The sequence below is a fragment of the Mustela nigripes genome, chromosome 7, assembly GCF_022355385.1.
Source record: "Mustela nigripes isolate SB6536 chromosome 7, MUSNIG.SB6536, whole genome shotgun sequence".
Taxonomy (NCBI): Eukaryota; Metazoa; Chordata; class Mammalia; order Carnivora; family Mustelidae; genus Mustela; species Mustela nigripes.
This window is the reverse complement of record NC_081563.1, coordinates 35800259-35822694: the sequence shown is the minus strand read 5'-3', so window position 1 is coordinate 35822694 and position 22436 is coordinate 35800259. Positions and strand designations below refer to the sequence as shown.

Genomic DNA, 22436 nt, shown 5'->3' with positions numbered 1-22436 from the left:
GATGGGCAGAGGTGGTGGTGGTGTTTGGTACCCAGATCTTCTCTGGCACTCTCTAGAAAGTTGTGTGGTGGCCTCAAAGAACCCCTCCTTCCTCTTGCTCGTGGAATTCATGGAGGGATACATCCAAATGAGTAGGGGAGCCAGGAAACTTGGGTCTGGTATGCTCTGTATTTATCCTGCACAGCTGAATGGCATCGTTTAAGACCTACCCTGCTTACAGCCCAGAACATGGAAGAAGCTGACAAGACAAAGAAAAGCAATTCATCCTCCCACTTGGGAAATGACTGTCAAAAGTTAGACTGACCTCCTCAACAAAGAAGTTCATATGAGTATGTCCTGGGGACCATGTGTATCTTTTCTGGATGAGGAGACACCCAAGTATATGGGGCTCCCCACGCCTGACAGATAGAGACAAAGATTACTAAAAGCCCCCATCCCTAGGTTTGGAACATCTCAGCTTTTACTACCAATCCTGGAATTCACTTTACAGAGGAACTACAAAGAAAGGTCGTAAGACCCTAAATATTCATCAGCATCTTCAGAGTCGCAATCATCTAGAAGCAGCAGAGGTACTAAACAATCAAAGGAGAATTCTCAAAAACAGAGGGGCTGAAATCTGGGAACACCTAGGCTAGAGTGACCAGCTATACCACCCCGGTTTTTGGGGTGGGACATCCAAGGGCACCCAAGTCCTGACCCTCTCCTCTATGTACTAGAGCAGTGGTCCTCAAAGAGTGGTCCCTGGGCCACTGCTGGGCCTGTCCTTGTGTCCCCCACCCTCCATGGGATAAACGCTCAATACAGAAACTTATAGAACAATGGCCAGGATCATGTCCGTGGACTCTAATAATGAAAAAATGGGACTTGGATTTTACACTTTTTCATTTCATTTTCCCAAGGATTGATTTTTGCTGTACTTCACCCAAGTGTCACCCAAATGACTGGTGGGACCTTCAGCAGCTTCACAACACACAGCTTAGGAAGCACGGTGCTCAGGGGTGGCCCAGGGCACCAGCGGCCCTTCCCCAACATCCACACAACTCTAATCCTGACACACTGAATGGCCCAGGGAACCCCTGCCCGTCCATAACGGGGGACACCAAGGCAATTATTCAGGCTCTAAGAAGCCTGGCTCCTGACTCCACCTTCAGAGCCACGGCAGGGAGCGGGGTGGCTGAGGAGACTTGCTTGGGGCTCATGGGAAGTCGCACGTCAGATCCTGCTCATTCAAGAGGAGAAAGGCTCTCTTCCATCCTGGATCCCAAACTCTCACTGGAAGACATGAGCTCCGCCCATTTAGCAGTGTCTTACTGTACATCCCTCTCTCTGTTCTCTCTCTTCGAGTAAGTTCTAGAGACTCACTGTCATCTCCTTCTCTCACCTGCATGGAGTCCTCCTAAGGCCCACAGTCCTGCAGGACTTGTTTGAGGGTCCTTGTCTCAGGTAAATGTACATCCGGTCGGAGGTATCCCTTCCCTTTTGGTATGTTTCCATCTAGACTCTTCTGGAAACGGACGACGTGAGGGTGTTCTAGAGTTTGGGATATATTTTAGTCACCTCACATCTTGTCACCACAATTTCCCGTTATGTGACTACCAGAATCTGGGACGGTTTAGCCCAGTGACAAAAAGCACAGGCCTTGGAGTCGGACGGCCTTGACCGCTTTGCAGCTGCTCAGCCGTGGGCAAACTCCCTAACCTCTTCCAGTCTCACTTTCCATACCAACACACAAGGACGACAAACACCCCCACCTCAGTGATCGCATACATGCCACATGCAGAAAACAGTTGGGACAGCGGCTCATGCCTGACACGCATAGAACAGATGGGAAGTGCTATTCGTAATAACGACCAGCCACGAGTGCCTGAACTTTAGGTTACTTTCAACTTTTTGCTTTTGAAGTCTGAATGTGACGTAGATGCTGTCCCTAAAGCATGGTCAGCAGTGGAATGACCAGGACTGGGTAAGGGCTTTAAGGTCTCTTAACATGTTGAAACTCGCATGGGGATGGCCCAATCAGAACACAGCATGAAGCCCCAAATCCCACTGGACTGTTCCCAGCAGAGGCGCCCACCTATATTTTTATTTGCAAATTTTAGAAAATTAAAAAAAAAAAACAACTAGTAGTGCTGTTCTACGAATTGCTTTTTGGGAGCCACCCGCTTTGGAAAGTACGGCGAAGAGGAATGTCAGAGGCCAAGGCTTCTTACCCACGTAGCCCTTCTGTCCCTCATCGGAGATCCTCAAAAGGAGCTCCAGGTGGGGACTGCTGATGTGTGGCATCACAGTCCTGGCCAGCCGCCTCCACCGGGCCTCCATCACCACAAATTCCGAGCCCACCTTGACCTTCAGAATGTTGAAAGCCTCCATCATTTTGTGACGTTTCAGGTACGCCAGCTTGCGAATCTCGTTCTTTAAAAAACAGAATTGTGGGCTTTAAAAGAAAGACTCAATGAAACAAGATGGGATTGGGAGGGAGACAAACCATAAGTGACTCTTAATCTCACAAAACAAACTGAGGGTTGCTGGGGGGAGGGGGTTTGGGAGAAGGGGTGGGATTATGGACATTGGGGAGGGTATGTGCTTTGGTGAGTGCTGTGAAGTGTGTAAACCTGGTGATTCACAGACCTGTACCCCTGGGGATAAAAATATATGTTTATAAAAAATAAAAAATTAAAAGTCAAAAAAAAATAGATTGGGAGGGAAGAAACAGTTTTTTCTCTATGTATAATGATTGTATACAGAGAAAATTCTAAAGAATCTATAAAAAGTTACTAGAACTAGTAAGTGAATCTAATAAGATTGCAAGATATAAATTCAATAAACTAAAAAAAAAAAATCAACTCTTGATTTATAAAAAAAAAAAAAAAAAAAAGAAAGACTCAAGAAAGTCTTGTTCCTTTCCCCTAAACGTGTCAAGATAATTGACAAGCCAAAGAGAAGGCACTGATGGGTCTATTATTAGGCCAGGTCTGTAATCCTCCCCCCGCCAGCCGCAGGTCCACGAAGCTAACCCGTCCACATAAATGAAACTCATCTTACCAAGTCTATGGGAGGGAGCGCGCGAAGGATAATCTGTGTGGTGAGAAACAGAACAGCAGGAGGCAGACTGGTCCCAACTCCACTCTGCCCCGGAGGAAGGGAGATTCCAGAAAGGAAGGAAATCGGGTGTGCTGCTGAGACACGGGGAGACCCCGAGAAGGGAGAAGATAGAGCTACCATTAAGTCAATCAAGAAAGAGAAGGGGAGGAGGAGAAAAGTCGGGGAAGTGAAACTTGGCTAGAAGTGATCCGGAAGGATGAGGTTGAGAGCAGGAAGGACAGCTGGGCCTGCCTGGAGCTGCCATCTGGCCTTGGCGCAGGGAATCTTCCAGGGACAGTAGGCTGGACAGGCCTCCTCGGGCTACAGTCACCTGAAGGCCACTCCTGCTGTTCCTTGTAACCCCGTTACCCAATAACATCATCACTTCATTGATTACATGGCTAGGCTGTAAATTTTTAAGGGGTATGGGCTGTGTCTTAATTGTCGTTGACTTCTCAACACTTGGACTGGTGCTGGGTGCTAAAGCACATTTAAGATGTTTGCTAATCCCTGTTGCAGAGGATGACCCAAAGAAACACTGTGTTGGGACTGGGGAGTTTCAGCAACAGTTCTGTCCAGCAGTGACAAAGGGGAGGCAAGCCAGGCTCTTTAGGACAGCCTCTTTCCACCCAGAGGGAGGAAGTCAGAGTAGGAGGGTCTCTGAGACCTGGCCTCTGGAGCAGGGCCAGCTCAAGTCTCCACAGTGCAGAGACTCCGCAGGACCGGGACAGACACCTTCCAAGGCCATTTGGGCCAAATCTCAGACTCAGCCCCACCACCTGCTTGCTTCTCCTTAGCCACAAACCTTGAAGTTCTCCCTGACTTTCTTCTTGTTCCCTGGTGGTCCCATCCCTATGCAATGAAAAATTCAGAACAGAACCAAAACGATCAAGAACTAGAAGGCAATGTCTTCCCTTAAGGAAAGCCTCTCTGTGCAGCTAGTTTTACAAGATGAGAAAACAACCAAGCAGAGATGTGTGCGGTGGGGGTGGGGTGGGGGAGGTGATGCAGCTGAGGCATCCCAGTGGGTGCTGGGCTGGACTTAAAGCAGCCTCCACCCCGAGCAGTCAGAACCCTCTGCCCACCCAACACCTCCGGGAATTCTCCAGACATAAATCAAATAGGCAGGTACCCAGGCAGAAACTATTGGCTTGAAGAAGTTTCTGCTTCTGTCGGAGAGCAGAAAAGGAGTTGGGGGCTTGGGGAATATTCCCAGCTCTCATTCTTACACAAAACATTTCAAGGAGCCATGAACAACTTCATGCCTTAAGAGCAAGAAGCAAAGCAAGGGCTGCTGCTGCCCACAATGTCCGGACGCACTGTCAGAGCCCTGGCAAAGACCGCTAAGGAATCGCCCCACCTAGCAGAACAGAGCAAGACACCACAGAAGTCTTCAGATTGGCTGGAGCAAAAAGAAAAAGGACACTTTCAAGTACAAAGTAAATGTGTTCGCCAGTGGATCTAGCCCAGATGCCCAGCCCCCTGCCACAACCCCCCTTCTGCTCATGCACGGTACCTTCAAGTGCTTCCTATAATTGTTGTAGACCACAGCCAGAAAGACGGACATGAAGATGTAGGTATTGATGATGATGTAGGTTATGAAGTACAGAGAATACCACCAATTGAAGTTATAGGCAGGCATCCTAGAAGGAAAGAATCACGTGGCATGGTTTTTCATAGCTTTGGCCCCCAGCGCACAAAAGGCCAGCCTCGGGCACTATCCACATACACAAGGTGCAGCAAGTCCTTCTCCCTCTCTCACTGTCCCCCAGATGGCGTAGTGCTGTGCCAAGAGACTGCAGAGCCTTCGCCCCCCTAACGCTAAAAAGCTGGCTCCAAGCTTGCCTTCTTGATTTCTTAGTGCCTTAAGGAGGCGGCAACTAGGACTTGGGAGATCCCCCAAGCCCATTCCCTCCCTTCACAATGAGAAAATCGAAGCCTAAAAAGGGAACCGACTTGCCCAGAACCAAGGAAGGAATCAAAGTGTGGCTTAGGCTTATATTTAGGCTCTTCAGGGACACCAGGATGCCTTGCTGGAGGCCAGGTAATTTTCTAGCCACTCTAGGACATGAGAAAAAAAGGGAACCCTTAACAATGGCACCAGGGCGAGAGGCGTAAATCAGGATGTGTGCTCACTACACCTTTAATGGAAATTGGATTTCATACATTTCATACAGGGAGTAGGGGAGGGGGGCACGGCCGGCCGCCCAGGATCTGAGGGAAAGATCCAAGAGGACTCACAGAGGGCCAGAACTGCGCCTCGCCACAAGTGTCTGAGCCAGACCCAAGAGTGAGCAACAACCCAGAGCAAGTCAATGTCATGAGCACATGCAGAACTAGATGACAGAAAGCCTTCCCCTGCCCCGATGCAGTATGGCCTGAGATGGGATTGATATTTCCAGTTAGAGCCCCGTCCATGCCCCGGCCCCCAAGAGATGTCTACTCAGCGTAGCACTGTTTAACAATTTTACTTCCACAAACAAGGTTAATCTATAATACAAAGGACATTAGGGGGGGTGGGGAAACCACCACAGGATGTTTTCTTCCTAAGAAAACTCCACATGTGTGGAGAATTGGCATTGTGAGCGGGAAGGCACCAACTACTAATCTTTACATTTCTTTCCTGTTTCATTTAACCAGAAAAGCACATCGATGTTTAGGAAAACAAGCCATGATTCTTTTATAAACACGACTTAGTGTTTAGATTCAAGACTCAAAAAAGTCCCAGAATAGAAAGCAGGCTCCAAAAGTTAAGACTGGTATCTCAAGAGATGTCTCCTGTTGCTTTCAGTTTAAAAAAAAAAAAAATCACTTCAATTTAGTTTTAAATAGAGAGAGGGTAGGCTATCATCAGTGCAAACATTTTACATTCTTCAAAAATTTTTACAATGAACATGAATAAATAGACAATCGCTATTTCTCCTGTCTCAGCCCTGCTGGTGTCAGGAGACAGCCACCTTTAACAAAGTGAATTCCATCATGGTAACAGGTGCCCGGGAACGTGAGTCAAGATGAACGTACATGACATCGGGACTGTTGGCAGTAGTGACCAGCACGTAGAGTTCAAATGCTATCTCCAGGATATTTGTGAAGTAGGGCAAGCCTTCCACTGTTCGAAGACCCCTAAAAAGGAACCAAAAACACAAAGTGAGAAACTCACACACATAAATAAATCTGTGGTTTTTTATATACTCCACCCCTGGAGTGTCTGAACAAGGAAGATGGCACCTGGTGACAGATTCTGCCACCAACGGGCTGAACCCAAACAGAGGAGAATTCACAGACAGAAGTTTCCGGAACAGTGTGCTCACCGATCCCCCAAAAGCTTCAAGGCCATAAGGGAGAATATGAGCACACTGAACATGAATAAGAGGAAGACGTAGAGAATGTCGGGCAGAGTGTTCCGGATGCTTCTGAAAGTTCTTCGGATCTGTAAGGACAAAATTTAATTTCATTTACAAGAAAATCAGCTCATTTTCTGCAAAAACAAAAATGAAGCCCTTGCGTTATCCTAAGGAATATCCTTACCTGACGACTTTCAGGGAAGTTAATTAGGAAGACTGGCCGTAAGGCCCTTGACCATCGAACACTGTGGATATTAACAGCTTCCAGGGAACCATAGATAATCAAATCGATCAAGGTCAGCTGTGAGAGACAAGGGACAAAATTGTCAGGGCCACCCTGCTAGAGGGCACACATAGGAAGTGACAGTGTGGAACCCACGGACCCCTCCCGGATTTAGAAATATTTCTAAAAATAAGAGAAGTATAGAGAGAGAGTCTCCATATTCTGAGGGTTCAGCAAATGGGTCAAGGGAAATCACAACAAATGTTTCGAGCAAGGCAAGAAGAGACCTGGGCATTCCAGGCAAACGAGCCATCACAGGTTGAGGAGGAGGTAGTGGTAGGTTTGTGGGGCAGCAGAAAACTCGGGCCAGCCAGAGTGAAGAGGGCCCCGTGAAACACGTTTGCAGGACTGAGGGCACTGTGTAGTCTGTGGAGCTCACAGACATCTTGGAGCAAGGGAAGGAAGTGACGGGAGATGCACTTGCAGAGAATTAATCCAGCGGCAGCATCTAAAATGCACGTATCGGGTGGGGATCTGAGGTTGAGGTGACTGTGGCAGCTCCTGAAAGAGGTGACCAGGGCCTGGACCATGTTGTGGGAACAGAATGGCATGCAACAGAGACAGAGCATGGTCACATTAGACACTACTGCAATAGTCCTAGCAGGGAGAATGGAAACAGGTCAAGAGGCTTCCTGAGGGGCTCTGGGGAAGCCAGATGCAAGAAGAGAGAATCTTGACTAAGAGGACTAGGAACTGGGTGTTGGGACTTATGGCACCACCCACAAACAAACAGCTAGGGGAGTGGTGGGGCAAAGAGGGTTTCGTCTCATCATGTTTGTGTTAACACACAGACATAGAAACTGCTAGCGAGCAGTTGGCCGCAGCTACAGTATGGGGACCCCTACCTACCAGTGCTTGTGGAAGTTCTGGCTTGGAGGTGTGCAAACTGAGCCACAGGTTAATCAGAACCTCTGTTCTGCTCTTCTGCTGACTATGAAGTACTTTTATCTAATCACTGAAGGGGCCTCTCTGGGCATAACCGCTTAGCATATACCCTTCCGATCTCTCTGTGAATGTCATACATATTCCTTCCTTTTTCTTTTTAACAAAGATGAGCTCCAGCTCTATTGTAACTTGTTCTTTTGACTTAATGAATGATTAGCACCTCACCTTGGTTATAGACACAAACACTGCTTTAACACTATTTCAAAAGGCTGAGTGGAGGGGCCACATTTTATATAACATGTATCTACTGTCAGGAAATCGAGTTGTTTCCAATGTTTCAGTATTATGAACAGTTCAGCCATGACCAATCTTAGGTTTAAAATCTTTGAACACATCCTTCTTTCCTAAAGATAAATTCCCAGGAATGGAACTCCAGGGTTTTGAAAGGAAATGCCACACAGCCTTCCAGAAAGATAGCTTATTTGTCCCGTCAGTGGGGTAGAAGGTTCTTTTTCCTCTCAATCTTGGTAACACTGTTTCATAGGCGAACACATGATATTTTATTGTTTATATATAAAATGATATATTATTGTTTATATATAAAAAATATATATATATTTTAGAGAAATGACATGCTTTTTTCTTAGCTACCATTATTTTTCTTCTGTGAGATGCCTTCGCCTATTTTTGGCAGTACTGGAGTTTCTGTCCCCCCCCCCCATTTTAATTTGGAAGTGCTCTCACTATGCTAAAATACAGCATTCTCACCGTTATATTTTGCCTTTTCTGTTCTTTAGTAGGGGTTCGCATTTGTCTCGTGCAAACGGGGTTTGCTGTGCCAAAGTCTGTCACTGTTGCTTTAACCAAGTCTGTTTGCTTCATAGTTTCTGCCTTTGACCACAAACTCCTCAGGGCACGATCATAAGCACTCACCACTATGGTTACCATGATGCAGATGTTTTTCGTATCCTTCCAGAAAACCATCTGAGGGGTGACTTTCGCAAAATGTACAAGTCTCCCGAAGAACGCAGTCAGGCAGAGTACTTCTGCTATTGAGGTAGCCTGCACACAGAAAACAGAGACTAAACATAGCCCCCCCAACCCCGCCACTTGGAAATTCAGCATTCGCCCTCTTGTATCTGCCCCACTCCCCAAGCTCCCTTGATGCCACCCTCTGAGAATTAGTGATGTCCCTTAATTTCTTTGCCAGTTGCAACCAAAATCTTTGCTGGTGGGGATGATATCTTCTTCCTACAAGGAAATCTGTCCTCGAGCTATGAATCCCATGACCCAACAGGCAGGGCTTCCTGGGAGGGGCTGAATCAGCGGGCAGGGGACCCAGAAGGCATTTCCCCAGAAAAGGGGAGGTCAGGGTTGATAGACTTAGGAATGTTCTGGGCTCTCTAATTCTCACATTCATATTTAGATTGGGCACTTAGACGTTCAGTTTCTCTAATAGTAGAGTAACTGCCCAAAGACATGTTTTGAATGTGGGTCATTCCTTAGCCATCTCTGCCACTGCTGCCCTCTCTACCTGTGTGTGGTTGGTTGGAGGAAAGAATGGAGGCCACTGAGCCCAGTGCCACGTCCTGACGGTCTCCTCTGTAGGTAAAGGACCCCAGCTCCGAAGTCCCTACCGGCAGCTAATTGGCAGCCTGGGACCACAGCCCAGGCTTCCCTGTGACTGCCCTGAGGCAGCTGGCCTCAGGGACACTCAGTCTGCATCACGGGCAGAGGAGGGTGGCTGAGCAGGAAGAGGTGGGGAAAGGGCAACCTGGCCAGGTTAGGGTAGGAAGATAGAAAGGTCTGGGGTGCCAGCTGGAGGAATGGATTCCCTAAGGGATGGGAAGGGCTGGCTCTGGGCCCTAAAAGCAGCAAGGTGACACAGTCTTCCTCCCCCCACACCATGGGCCCTGGGCACGGACACAGACTCCAGCTCCTTGCAAACGTTCTTGCCCTCAGCCTGCTCACTCTTGAAGGGCTCTAGAGATTCACTGTCAAGACCAGGGCCTGGGGAGATTCCAGGACACCCCAGCTCAAAATAAGATGTGCTCCGTAACGCTGTCCCTGGGCCAAAGCCCCAGCATGACACATTGGCACACTGGGTTCTAGAGACTGGAGGTACAAATGCTGGCTGAAGGAGCGCTGTGAACCCAGGCAGCCAACCCAAAGCTCCCGTGGCCACTAACACCTGCAAGGGGGAGGACTCGGGCAGGGAGGCAAGGGACTAAGAAGATGACCCCAGGGAAGGCTCATGGTGTCCCAAGTGGGCCTTGCTAGAGAGGGCCTGACTGTCTGGACCTGTGAATGCACAGCTCTGTTTCAGCTCACTTTATGTTTGTTCTGATAGTCCCTGGGCCACAAGTTTTCTGTCCAGAGACTCCATTAATTGTGGCATCTCCTCGTATGGAAGTCTGTTACACCACCACGCTGATGGCCCCCGAGGAACCGTGATTCTAGTCTTTAGCTCTTGGCGGTGTCCTCCCCTGCTGACTCAGCACCTGCTGGTCCTTGGCCAACAGGACAGCAGCAAGTGTTATACAAGTAGAAGCCTGATGGTGCCCGTACAGGAGGTGCTCCTTCCTGGACCTCCCCTGCCCCAACTGGGAGAAGCCTAGAGCCCCACGTAGCAGCCGGGTAAAAGACAACAGGGCCCTCTGGTCCACAGCTCCAGCCAGGCAAGCTCCCAGGTGATGGCCAGCAGCTCCTGTCAGCCCCCAGAGATCGACAGAGCCTCCAGATATCAATCTCCACAGCTCATGACCCCAGAACAGAAATCTGCCCAGTTGGGCCCCATTACCCACAGAATCATGGGAGGCAATAGAAGCCTGTTTTTTAGGCTAGGGTCGATGACCCTTGTCTGTTAAAGCACCAGACAGTACATACTCTGGGCCTTGCAAGTTATCCAGTTTCTGCTACAACTACTCTAGGAGGCAGGAGCTGCACCAAGCTGAGAATTAACATGAACAGATGATCAGTTACTTACTGGCACTGATCTGGAATAGCTGGTTCATTGGTTGTATTACTCAAAATCCTGTGTGACCCGCTACCAGGCACCAATAAATACGCTAGTGATCTAGGACTTAAGAAAGCTGGAAATGTGGCAAGTATAAGTTGCATATTCTACCATACGATGACATTGTCTGCTTGCCATTTAATAGATATGCTCTGAAAATATCATTTGTCTATCCAGTATAGCCCTGGGTACACAGAAGACAATAAAGCTTCTACTCCACTGAAAATGCCTATGAAGGAAGCAACAGCTCAGTGAATAAACAGAATTCTTTCAGTCCCCAGCAATTAAAATAAAATCGTGCTCATGTGTATTGAAATTGGGGTGGGGGGAGGAACGGGGCGCACATAATCAATGACAAAGTCTGGGTAGCCATTTTGTTCTTAATCCTTACCAAGAAAGGCAGTGGAAACAGCGCGGGCTCTTCAAACAGGGCGAGGGAAAGGTCTACACAAATAAAGAAGTAGATGGCTACTTGCATTGTCCAGTGGTTATAAAAGTAGTAAAGTCTGAAGACAAAAAGAAAAAGGTGTTTGCAAACAAGGAGCAGAAGTCAAGCAGAAATCAAACTTCCCACTAGAAGACATGGTAGGTAAAATACAGAGTATGGCTCTGGCCACATTTCCTTTCAGTTCTGGGGAGCCAGGGACAGTAGTGAATAAGGCGCACATTACAAAACACTAACAGAAAACAAAATCAACATATTATCATATCTCAAAGGACAGTCTCTTAACAGTCTCCAGCTATGATTAAACCTTCCTCGTGGTGATTACGACAATAATAAGAGAATACTTTTAGAGGACTTTAAACAGTGACTAGTACAGAGTAAACCCTCAGTTAAAGTGACCTATATGATGTGGCATGGTAGCCTAACCAGTTTAAATGTGCATCGTCCTATCTTGAAAACATGATAGACTCAGAGGGATCTCACAGTCACACAGTTCTCTTCCCCATCCCCTGGCCGCAACCTGCTTGAAGCTTCCAGGAATGAGGCGTTCATTGCTTTGGGAGGCACTGGCACTGAGCCCTGATGATAAGAAATGTTTTTTCCTTATTTTGAGCCAAATCCTTGGTCTTAGTTCAACGTTTACGGGGTGAGAAAGAAAAGGCGGGATTCTTATGAAAAGAACAAACATATGGATTACATCACAAGGCAACAGAAAGAAAAAGAACAAGGCTTTTCATTGAGTTGACTCTAAGAGGACAAACCATGCCTAAGAGGAAAAGGTGATAATGTGTTTACTTTGGATGCCCTCTCTCCTGTTCTGGATGTTCTCATTTACTCGTGTATCTGTCCCTAATATGTTGATTGAATGCTTTCTTATGTGTGAGACACCATGTTCTTATAACTCTAAAAAAAAAAAAAAAAAAAAAAAAAAGCATTGGCTTTTAGGATTTTATCCAAATCTATGTGCCATATCCTAGAGACTTTTCAAAATGTTTGTGGAGACAATGTCTTCGGTTTGGGTTTAACTTGAAGACTGTTAGGCACTAGAGGACAGTTTAGTCTCTGTGACAGTTAAACACTTTCATTACCTGATGGCCCGAGGAGATGTTTCAAAGGGAACATTTCTGTTGTACTGGGCATCAGAAACATAGGCAGCTGCCAGGAGGAGGTCCTGGTCCTCCTTGGGAGAAAGTAGGGAGAGAACACCGGTCAGAAGAGGAAAGGACACTTCTCTTTTTCATAATAAGTTCAAAAAGAAACCCACCCCGCCCTTCCCACTCTCGCCAGGAGTAATTAACATTATAGGACTGGTTGTACACCTCCAGATACGTTGCTGGGCACCGGGAATCCTGCAATGGGACTGAAACACAGGAATGCTGGACTTTCTTGGATTCAAATATAGGCTCTCAGAGGAGGGAATGAGAACAAAAAAGCACTAAATCGTGTATATATACATGTCCTTCAATGGCATATTTATACTAACATATATATATATATATATACTAACATATACATACAAATATATAAACACAAAATTATATTTAGGTACTTGATGGGTGGTTAGAGTGTTTTTCAAGGGTAATTTTGACACATAAATCAATGCCTTTCTGGATGACTTTTTGAAGTAACTCCTTAAGGTATGACCCCACTCTATACATATATATAATTTTAAAGTAACAAAATGGTTTTCATCTGATACAAAGTTTCCTTTTCCCACATATTCTGGACATTTTTTTCATGAAAAAAAATATATACCTATCCCATTCTTTTTAATAAATGATTGTTCCTTTAGGTAGTATCTCCCTTTGTTTTCTAGTTTGAACATAATTACATTGTATTTTAATATATATATATATATATATATATATATATATATATATATTACACACAGATACACATGCATTGCTTTGTGCCATATGAATGTTTTTGTAGCACAGAGCTGAACTTGTGAATGAAAGGTGTTTGGGTTTTTTTGTTTTGATAGATAATACCAAATTGTTTCCCCAAAAGTTACGCCTTTGATATGCCTCTAAACAGTACATAAGCATCATGTTTTCCTGCTTCTCACCAACATTCATATAATTTAAAATGATTGATTATATCCAATCAGCCAAAGTGGCATCTTGAGATTTGACTTTACATCTCTTCATAGCCAGTACAGCTGAGCCCCATTTGCAATGACTCTCACTTCTGATTCTGTATAAACGAGATAAAGCACACATATGTAGAGACTAGCTATTTAGACCTTCCTAGGTACTTGACAAGGAAAACAACCTGATTATCTGTCCAATTGCCAGGATTACCTCCTCAAAACAGGACATCTTCCTGCTGGAACTGGAATGGAAATCTACATTGGTCATTCAAGCCCATTTTGCAAATGGATCTAGTATTCAAAGAGGTCAAAAGATTCCAAACTTTATAAAAATATACAAAAGTATGTATCTGTAGACACAGCAGAACTGTGTTCCCTCAGTTTATTTCATATTGCAACACTCAAAAAAATAAGTTATATTGCATTAAAAAAACACAAACATTAGTTACTAAGGTAAGTCTTTTTTTAAAAAATATTTTATTTGTTTATTTGACAGACAGAGATCACAAGTAGGCAGAGAGAGAGGGGGAAGCAGGCTTCCTGCTGAGCAGAGAGCCTGACGGGGGCTCGATCCTGCGCCCCCAAGGTAAGTCTTTTAATAGATATTTCACTACTTGGGGAGCCGGGGTGGCTCAGTGGGTTAAAGCCTCTGCCTTCGGCTCAGGTCATGGTCTCAGGGTCCTGGGATCGAGCTCCGAATCAGGCTCTCGGCTTTGCAGGGAGCCTGCTTCCTCGCCGCCTGCCACTCTGCCTACTTGTGATCCCTCTCTCTGTCAAATAAATAGATAAAATCTTTTTTAAAAATAGATATTTCACTGGGCGCCTGGGTGGCTCAGTGGGTTAAGCCGCTGCCTTCGGCTCAGGTCATGATCTCAGGGTCCTGGGATCGAGTCCCGCATCGGGCTCTCTGCTCAGCAGGGAACCTGCTTCCCTCTCCTCTCTCTGCCTGCCTCTCTGTCTACTTGTGATTTCTGTCAAATAAATAAATAAATAAAATCTTTAAAAAAAAATAGATATTTCACTACAGAAGATATATGTATGCATGGCAAATAAGAACACAAGAAGATACTCAGCATCATTAGTCATTAGGGAAATACATATTTTTCTTTTTCTTTTTCCTTCTTTCTTTCTTTATTTATTTAGGAAATACATTATTTAAGCTCCAGTGAGATACCATTTCATATTGACTACAATGGCTACAACTAATGACTGACTATGCCAAATGTTGGCAAGGACGTAAGGCAACAGGAACGCTCACACATTGTTGGAAGGAATGGAAAACCATCCATTTCTTTCAGAAAACAGTTTGGTAGTTTCTTGGCCATTTAGTCCCTAGTTATTTACCAAAGAGAAAGAAAGCATATGTCTACACAGAGACTTTACATCCACCCCGAGAATGAGGGTTATGTTAGAACACCATTCCAAAGTCATACTTGTATACAAATATTCATAGCAGCTCAACAATTGAACACCAGAAACAACCAACATGTCCACAATAGGTGTATGAATAAACATAATGTGATATATCTCTACCATGAAAGACGACTCAGCAATAAAAAGGAATAAATTACTGATAAACACAACAAAATGGATGAATCTCAAAATAGTTTTGCAGAGTGAAAGAAACTAACTCCTGTTCTGCCGAAAGAGTACCTACTATATGAGTATATAAAAGTCTAGAATATGCAAGCTACTCTACAGGGGCAGAGACCAGATCAGAGGCCTGGGAATGGGGAGGAAGGGATGGAGAAAGGGATGGATGGCAAACAGGCACAAGGAAACCTGCAGGGGTGACAGATATGCTCATTACCGCGACTGTGGCATTAACATCATGAGTGTATTCATCTACCAAGACTCACCAAACTGCACACTTAGAATAAGTATAGTTTAGTTTTTATCAATTATAGCTAAATAAAGCTGCTAAAAATTGCCCCCAAAAGATGAATGTTTCCATTAAAAATAGATGCCGAACAACAATCTCAAAGATGAAATCACAGCACTAAGAACCTGTCACCTCTCGAGTCATGGGCCTTCTCAGGGCTGGTACAGCAATTCTTAAAGGCAGGTTATTAAAAACTGAGAACTGGGAGCATCTGGGTGGCTCAGCCTGTTCAGTGTCTGACTCTCAATTTCAGTTTCAGGTCATGATTTCAGGATCATGGGATGCAACCCCACGTTGGGCTCCACGTTCCATGCAGTCTGCCTGAGGTTCTCTCTTTCCCTCTGCCCCTACCCCTGCTTGTGATCTAAATAATAAACAAGTAAATAAGTAAATAAATAAATAAAATCTTTTAAAACTAAGAAGCACCATAAAAATGTGTTAGACACTTCATCACACATTTTCCCTTCACATATTTAAAAAATATTTTAGTAGGCAATCTATTAATACTAACTATTTTTCCATTGAACATCTCAAACACCGAGGAACACTAGAGCTCCCCAGGATATACTTAGAAATCTGATTGAGATAGAAAATGGCAAGCATCAACAAGAGTTTATTTTTTTAAGTGAATGCACACTAATCTTAAGAAAGTTCCCTTAAGCCCCCTAAAGACTGTACTGGAACAGCAACAAATTATAATATGAAGGCCCTTAAAAAATATATTCAGGTCAGGGTGCCTGGGTGGCTCGGTGGGTTAAGCCTCTGCCTTCAGCTCAGGTCATGATCTCAGGGTCCTGGGATTGAGCCCCGCATTGGGCTCTCTGCTCAGCAGGGAGCTTGCTCCCTTCTCTCTCTCTGCCTGCCTATCTGCCTACCTGTGATCTCTCTCTCTGTCAAATAAATAAATAAAAATCTTTAATTTATTTATTTATTTATTTGTTTGTTTATTTTCAGGTCAAAATCTCTTAAAGCCACTAGTGTTACCAATTTTAAAAGATGATGCTACTAACATTCTCCCAGTCCCAGTGAAAAGGTTTGTCCATAAACGAGCAGTTTGACAAGCACAGATTTGAGATGTACCATCCACATGCCCTACACATAGAGAACAGAAAAAATGCTCAGCAGCAATCCTCAGCCAGCCAGGCCCTGGGAGTTACCTCCCTCAACCACTAACCAGGCTCCCCACACTGAATAATATAAGCACCAGGGCACCTCTTCCAAACCTCCCTTGCCACCTGAACTCATGCCTGTTACACTGAAATATACTGACACTTTCACAACAGCCAATCTACTTTGACATTGTTTCTAAGCTTTCCCATTCCTACCTAGTCCACTTTTGACATCTGTCTCTCTCTCTTTAAAATCCCAGCTGCTCGGTCTTCTGTGCCTACTTGTCTTCCTTCTCTCCATCCTGTTTCTGTGGAACTTCTAAGGCTCTTGCCCATCTTTGCTTGGGAAGAAGTACTCTCCGCAGGCAAACTACTGCAATGACCATTCTCACTAGTACTAAGGCCATCTGGATCTTTCCATAAAACAAATCATTTTCATGCAACCCAAGAATGTGGCTTGTGTCAGACATGCTCTTTCAAAACTGCACACTTTCAAGTTTACATGCGAACCACGGCCCCTATCTACCATGAAAACAAGCAAAGACCAAAGAGCAATGTTCCCCCAGACACAGCTTATGGATGGCTTTGCACCCCACGACAGCAGCCCCGGCCTCAGGGAGGCACCAGTGTCTGCCAGGACAGCAGTTCTGAACCCCCACAGCACCTCCCACCACCTTCCAAGCTTTGCTGGTAAAGATCCTGTTGCGCAGACCAAGTGCATCAGAGTCTCAAGGAGATGAGATTTGGGACAAATCTGTAAAGCTCCCAAAGGATCCCAACATGCAAGCAAGATGGAAAATCACTGGCCTAAATATGACCCCTTTACTACTGCTTCTTGTACATTTTGTATTCTCATGGCACTAGGGCAATAATTGAACTTTTCTGGATTTTCTTTTTGTCCTCTTCTTCTAGCTGTGACATCCCCCTCCCTCTCCCCAAGATCTGAAATGTATTTAAGACTTTTATATTCTCTCCTCCAGGCCTCTCAACCCTGTAAGCCTTCATTCTCTGGAAAGGTGGATAACTTAGAATCCCTTAGGGAGAGAGGGCAGAGAAAGTGCAGGAGAATAGGGAATGATCATTTCCAGAAGCTTTCAGGGGAAAACAAGGAAGTTCCTTCCCTAAGCCCCACGGTGTAGGAATAAACAATTAGAATTTCCAGATACCTTTAAGTCAGACAAGAACCTTGACAAAGCTGTTGACAGAAGTGCTTTTTAAAAATGCTGATATTGGGACGCCTGGGCGGCTCAGTTGGTTAAGCAGCTGCCTTCGGCTCAGGTGGTGATCCCAAGGTCCTGGGATCGAGTCCCGCATCAGGATCCTTGCTCGGCAGGGAGCCTGCTTCTCCCTCTGCCTCTGCCTGCCTCTCTGTCTGCCTGTGCTCACTTGCTCTCTCTCCCTCTGTCTCTGACAAATAAATAAATAAAATCTTTTAAAAAAAAAAATAAATAAATAATAAATAAAAATGCTGATATGTCTCATTTAGCTATATAAGAAAATTAACCTAACAACAACCTAAGATAAAAAGAAGTTACCGTAAATCTTAAGGAAAATTCTCTCATCTCAGTTTTCCCATCTGCTACTACAAGCACTATACTTTCTATCTGTCTCTCTCTGCCTCCCTTCTTTGCTCCCATAAGTTATGGGCACAATGATGCCCAGAATAGAAATGGTCACTGCTTTCCCATGCAACCCCCATTCAAAAGCTTCTAGTGACTTCCCTTTGCCTAGAGTTCCTGCAGAATCAAATGTCACACTTGGCATTTAGGGGCTCCACGATCTCCCCGCTCTCCAACTTTGTTTCCCTCATTTCCCTGCAATAGCCCTCTCCTCTGGCTGAAATTAGCGGACGCATTGTCCACTGTCCCACTACTGGCCCCACTTCCACACCTAAGACCATAAGTACCCTTTCTAGAACTTTCCTTCATGGGGGACCATCTCAAATCTCATCTCCTCCATGAAGACTGACAATGCCAGCAGCTTCCTTCTCCAAACAGAAAGACTGCCAAGAGAAGCTGGGGTTATAAAGTATATTGTGGGCATTTCCCATGAAGAAACAGCTAGCTGCTGAGGGTAAGCTAGGCCATGGCAGCCATGGTGAGACCGTGAGAGAAGAGGTGGCAGTTAGCTGTTAGTATAAACACCTCCAGTCCCTCAGTGCAAAAAGACCAACAACCTGCAGGCCAAGGGCAGCCTAAAGATGTGTTTTGTTTGGCCCAGAGATTGCTTTATGGATGCTGGCTACAATTCACATTTTTTTAAAAACTGGAGCTTACACAAAAATTTGAACTTCTGGTTTCTCTTTGAAAGGTCATAACATCTGGCAATGCTGGGCTCTATTTCAATATGCTTTTGCTACCCACCCTGATACTCAGGTCACCTGAATAAACACTCACTATTTTTTCAAATTCTGTGGGCTGGCCAGGCAGCCCTTCTGATCTAGACCAACACAGCTAATCCGTATGGTCATCTGGAAGAGGTGGCCCAGGACAGCCATGCTCACGTGTCTTGGCCATGTGCATGGAGCAGCAAGCTAGGCAGGGCTCTTCTACACGCTGGTGGTCAAAGGGTTCCCAGGAGCATGAGGAGAGCAACCACCAATGCGAGTATTTTTCCTATCTCTGCTTGTGTCACCTCTGCTACTGTCCTATTGGCTAAAGTAAGTTTCACGGTCAATGGTCTCAAGGGCTGGAGAAATTGACTCCATCTCCTGCTAGAAGTAGTTGCAAAGGCTCATTGCAAACCGGGTTGTACGCAAGATGGGAAGAGTCTGTGGCCATTTCTGCAGTCTGTGATAGCCCCTGGAGCCAAAGCCAACTGGAAGTGAACAACCATGGTCTTCTTCTGGCAAAAGACATGCCCTCCACGTCACCACAAGCCCCACTCTACTCCTCTAGCTGAGTCATTCCCACCTAGGCCCCTGGTTTTATGTTCCTCCCTGGCCCCTGTAGCCAGTCCAGCTTGTGGCCACCTGATGTAACTCATCCTCTCCCAGGCCTTCTTGGTTCCTCCCATTTTCCTCCTGCAAAAAAAAAAAATTCTCTGCAAATCACTATATAAGGGAAAACCAGGAGACGGAGAGCCTGAAGCCAGGGCAATCGAAGACCTGAATGAAAAGTTTTAAGAATAAGAAGATTCAAAGAGAAGCACACAAAATACCAGGAGGCGATCACACAGATCACAAAGTAACAGCGGCCAGGACGTGGGCTCTCAGCCTTGGCTGTACTTTCCATACTTGGTACCTTTAAAGTGACTGTTACCCAGGTCACACTCAGGCCAATTAAATCAGAATCTCTGCAGTAGGGTCTGAACCTAGACACATTTCTAAAGTCTCCCCAGGTAATTCTAACCCACAGTAAGGCTGAGAATCACTGACATTGGATTATTTTGATTTCAAAACTTAAAGTGTTGGTAAAAGTACCAAAGGAGTGGATTGCCACCTTAGCATCTGCCAAAAGAAACACCAGGCAGAAAAAGGATCTTTTAAACAAACAAACAAACAAACAAACAAAAAACACTTGAACAGAGAAGGTAGAAATGCATTTTCGATGACTAGCAGTTTTTTATTAGGTGCCCCCAAACTAACCATTTCATGGTAGCTACCAAGCATCTTAGGTCAGAGCCTTGCTTGGCTTAATGACTCAGTCATCGCTGTTATCTCAGAAAATGAGGGTCTCTGCTAGAATTAGCAGCTGGTACCAGACTCCTCGCCTTTCATGCCTGCTCCCAGGGGCTTTGAAAGATACTGAGACACAAGTATGTGATTCCAGCAGGCGTGAATTAAGCCAAAAGCCTCACCCGGGGGACTCGATCAGGACTCTGGGCTGTTTCAGCTCTCCCTGCATTTCTTGAGGTCTCAAAGGATTAGTTGTGTGTGTGTGTGTGTGTGTGTGTGTGTGTGTGTGTGTTTACAGTCTTCTCTTATTTAGACAAACAAATATTAAGTACACAGAGGGAGGGCATGGACAATCTCCATCTAAAAAGATGCTCTCACCACAGAAAACTCCAGGGGTCACAGGCCCATCATAGTGCAGAAGGAGGGGAACACCGCCTGGGTTGGGTCACAGCAAGGGACCAAGAATCCTTCTCCTCTTCCTCCTTTACCTGCTTTGTCTACCTTAGGGAGACATGGTCAAATTCACCTGTTGGAAGTGGCCAGGCCTCTCTGAGAGACCAGCGGGCTGAAGAGGGAGGCCAATGCACCAGGCAGGGATTTTCAACTCTGCACCAGGCAGGGATTTTCAACTCTACACAAGAGAGCCTGCCTAGTGGGCTGCCTTAAATGGGCCACAGGAGCCCACTGAGAAGAGGCAGGGGCGATGCCAGAACAGCCCAGAGCTGAAGAGGCCAGCTCAAGGAGGAGGGGGAGAAGGAACTAAAAGACCCTTTGCCTCCCACACACTTGCGGGACCAGAGGAAAGGCGGCACACGTGAATGTTCCCAGAGACGCCTGAAACCTGGCTGTCATTACCGTGGGCCAAGCACTGTGCTCGGGGTCTGACTGACAAGGTCTTCCGACTCCTCTGAGGTGGGTGTGACTTAGCATCCCCACCTTACGGAGCGGGAAACGGGAGAATGCACCAGGTATCGGGCCCTCCTCGTCTCGTCACTCAGAGTTAGGATTTTCTGGGTCAGAGCAGGAACTCCAACAACTGGATTTCTGCTTCCCTCTGCACTCTGAGTTCTCATCCAGAGAAAGGAAACAGTCCAGGAACGACTGCTTGGGAGCTCCACGTCTTCCAATGAAGCGCAGAGCTGAGCCCATCTGCTTCGTCCCGCGGGGATGAGAAGAGCCGGGGCTGCATCAGCACTCCCTGACCCACATCCCGCAGACTTCCCGGGCGTTTCCCTGCAGTGGGACCCTTGGAGGTTTTCCTGCCGCCATTGGGCACAAAGCGGCGAGCATGGGCACCCTAGACCTCGCAGGGGCGCGCTAAACTGGCACCGGACCCCCAACATAGAACCCGGCCGCGGGTTGTAGCGCGGCCCCCGCCCGCGGGGAGGCGGCTCCGGCCGGCTCAGGCAGCGCGGGCGCGGACTTAGCAGACCCCCACCGACTCCAGCATGCAGGGCTGCGGCCCGGGGCGCTGATCCCGGGAGCTCCAGCCCCTGTGCGCTTCCCAGCGGAGCAGCCCCAGGGCCACGGCTCCCGCGGCCCAGAAGACGGAGTCAGCCCCAGGGCGGGGGGGTGCTCCTCGCCCGCCTGCCTCCACGGGGCCCTTACTCCCAGCAACCAGCGCTGGCTTCGCGCGGGGTCGCGCTCAACCCGGGAGCTCCGCGGGTGGCCGCGCCGGGAGGGAAAGCTCCGGACCCGAGACTCTGCCGTCGGCGCGCGCCGCCAGCCCTCGGGAAGTCCTGCGAGCGCGGTCGCCCCCTTACCTCCAGCGCGGGCGGCTCCTCCGAGGGCTGCGGGCGCAGGCGGCGCACACCAGCGGCTCGGCCGGCCCCGGGCATCTCCGCGGCGGCGGCGCAGCGGGTCGGGATGCGGGAGCGTCGGGGCCGCCGCGGCGGACTCTGTCCTCGGGCCCCCGGAGGCCCGGGCTGAGCGCGCTCCGCTCGGCCCTTCACGTGACCACGGCGGGGACGGCCCGCTGCGGCCCCGGGGGCGGAGGACCGGCGGCGGCGGGCGCGGCGGGCTTCCACGCTCTGGCCCCTTCCCTACCCGGCCTCCCGGCCGCGCTCTGGAGCCAGGGGCGGGGACGCCCAGCCGGCGGGGGCGGAGGCGGGCCGCCGAGGGGCGGCGGGGGACTAGCTCCGGCTGGGGGAGGCGTGGGTAGGAGGCCACCCTGGCATAAGGCCCCAACCTTGTGCCGTGGAAGCACCGTAAAATAGTTGTTTTGAGAACTAAATTCGTTCATATATATTCAGTGACTGCCACTGGCGAGGTCCCAGTAAATGCTGGTTCCTTCCCCGTCCTAGTAGAGACCCCGGGGTTGGGGGGGAGTGGGTGTGAACTCAGTGGGGCCTCCTAAGGCAGATACTTTTGGGGAGGGGGCGCAGCCCCTCCTTTCTTCCCCCAGGGTGCCCCCAGTTCCAGCTCGGCGGAGAATTCAGTGTTGCCAGAACTGATGCCTTTTCCAGAGAAAGCAAAAATGCAAATTTTCATGAGACTGTTTCTGATTTTTTTAAAAGTTGATCCTGAACTTATTATAACAATACATAGAAAATTCTTGAGGGCAATTCTTAGATGAACCTTGGCCAGCAGGGCAAGGGGCCCTGGGCCCAGTACCAACCAACTTCATTGACCCTTCTCAGAGAAAGAGGAGGCCTGGCAGGGCTGGGACTGGCCCTGGTCACCC

General features: G+C 47.3%; 1 protein-coding gene across 1 annotated transcript in view; it reads right to left on the bottom strand.

The window, feature by feature from the left end:
- Positions 1-21759, bottom strand: part of LOC132021342 (uncharacterized) — a 34137-nt gene extending 12378 nt beyond the window's left edge. Inside the window, exons 1-9 of the mRNA XM_059405575.1 lie at positions 21517-21759; positions 12143-12234; positions 11001-11115; positions 8527-8655; positions 6610-6726; positions 6393-6511; positions 6103-6204; positions 4598-4724; positions 2211-2412 (exon numbers count right to left, since the gene is read on the bottom strand). Of these exons, the coding sequence (XP_059261558.1) occupies positions 2211-2412; positions 4598-4724; positions 6103-6204; positions 6393-6511; positions 6610-6726; positions 8527-8655; positions 11001-11115; positions 12143-12234; positions 21517-21591 (1078 nt within the window). The 5' untranslated portion in view covers positions 21592-21759. The remainder of the gene's footprint in view (positions 1-2210; positions 2413-4597; positions 4725-6102; positions 6205-6392; positions 6512-6609; positions 6727-8526; positions 8656-11000; positions 11116-12142; positions 12235-21516) is intronic.
- Between the last annotated feature and the right edge of the window lie 677 nt (positions 21760-22436).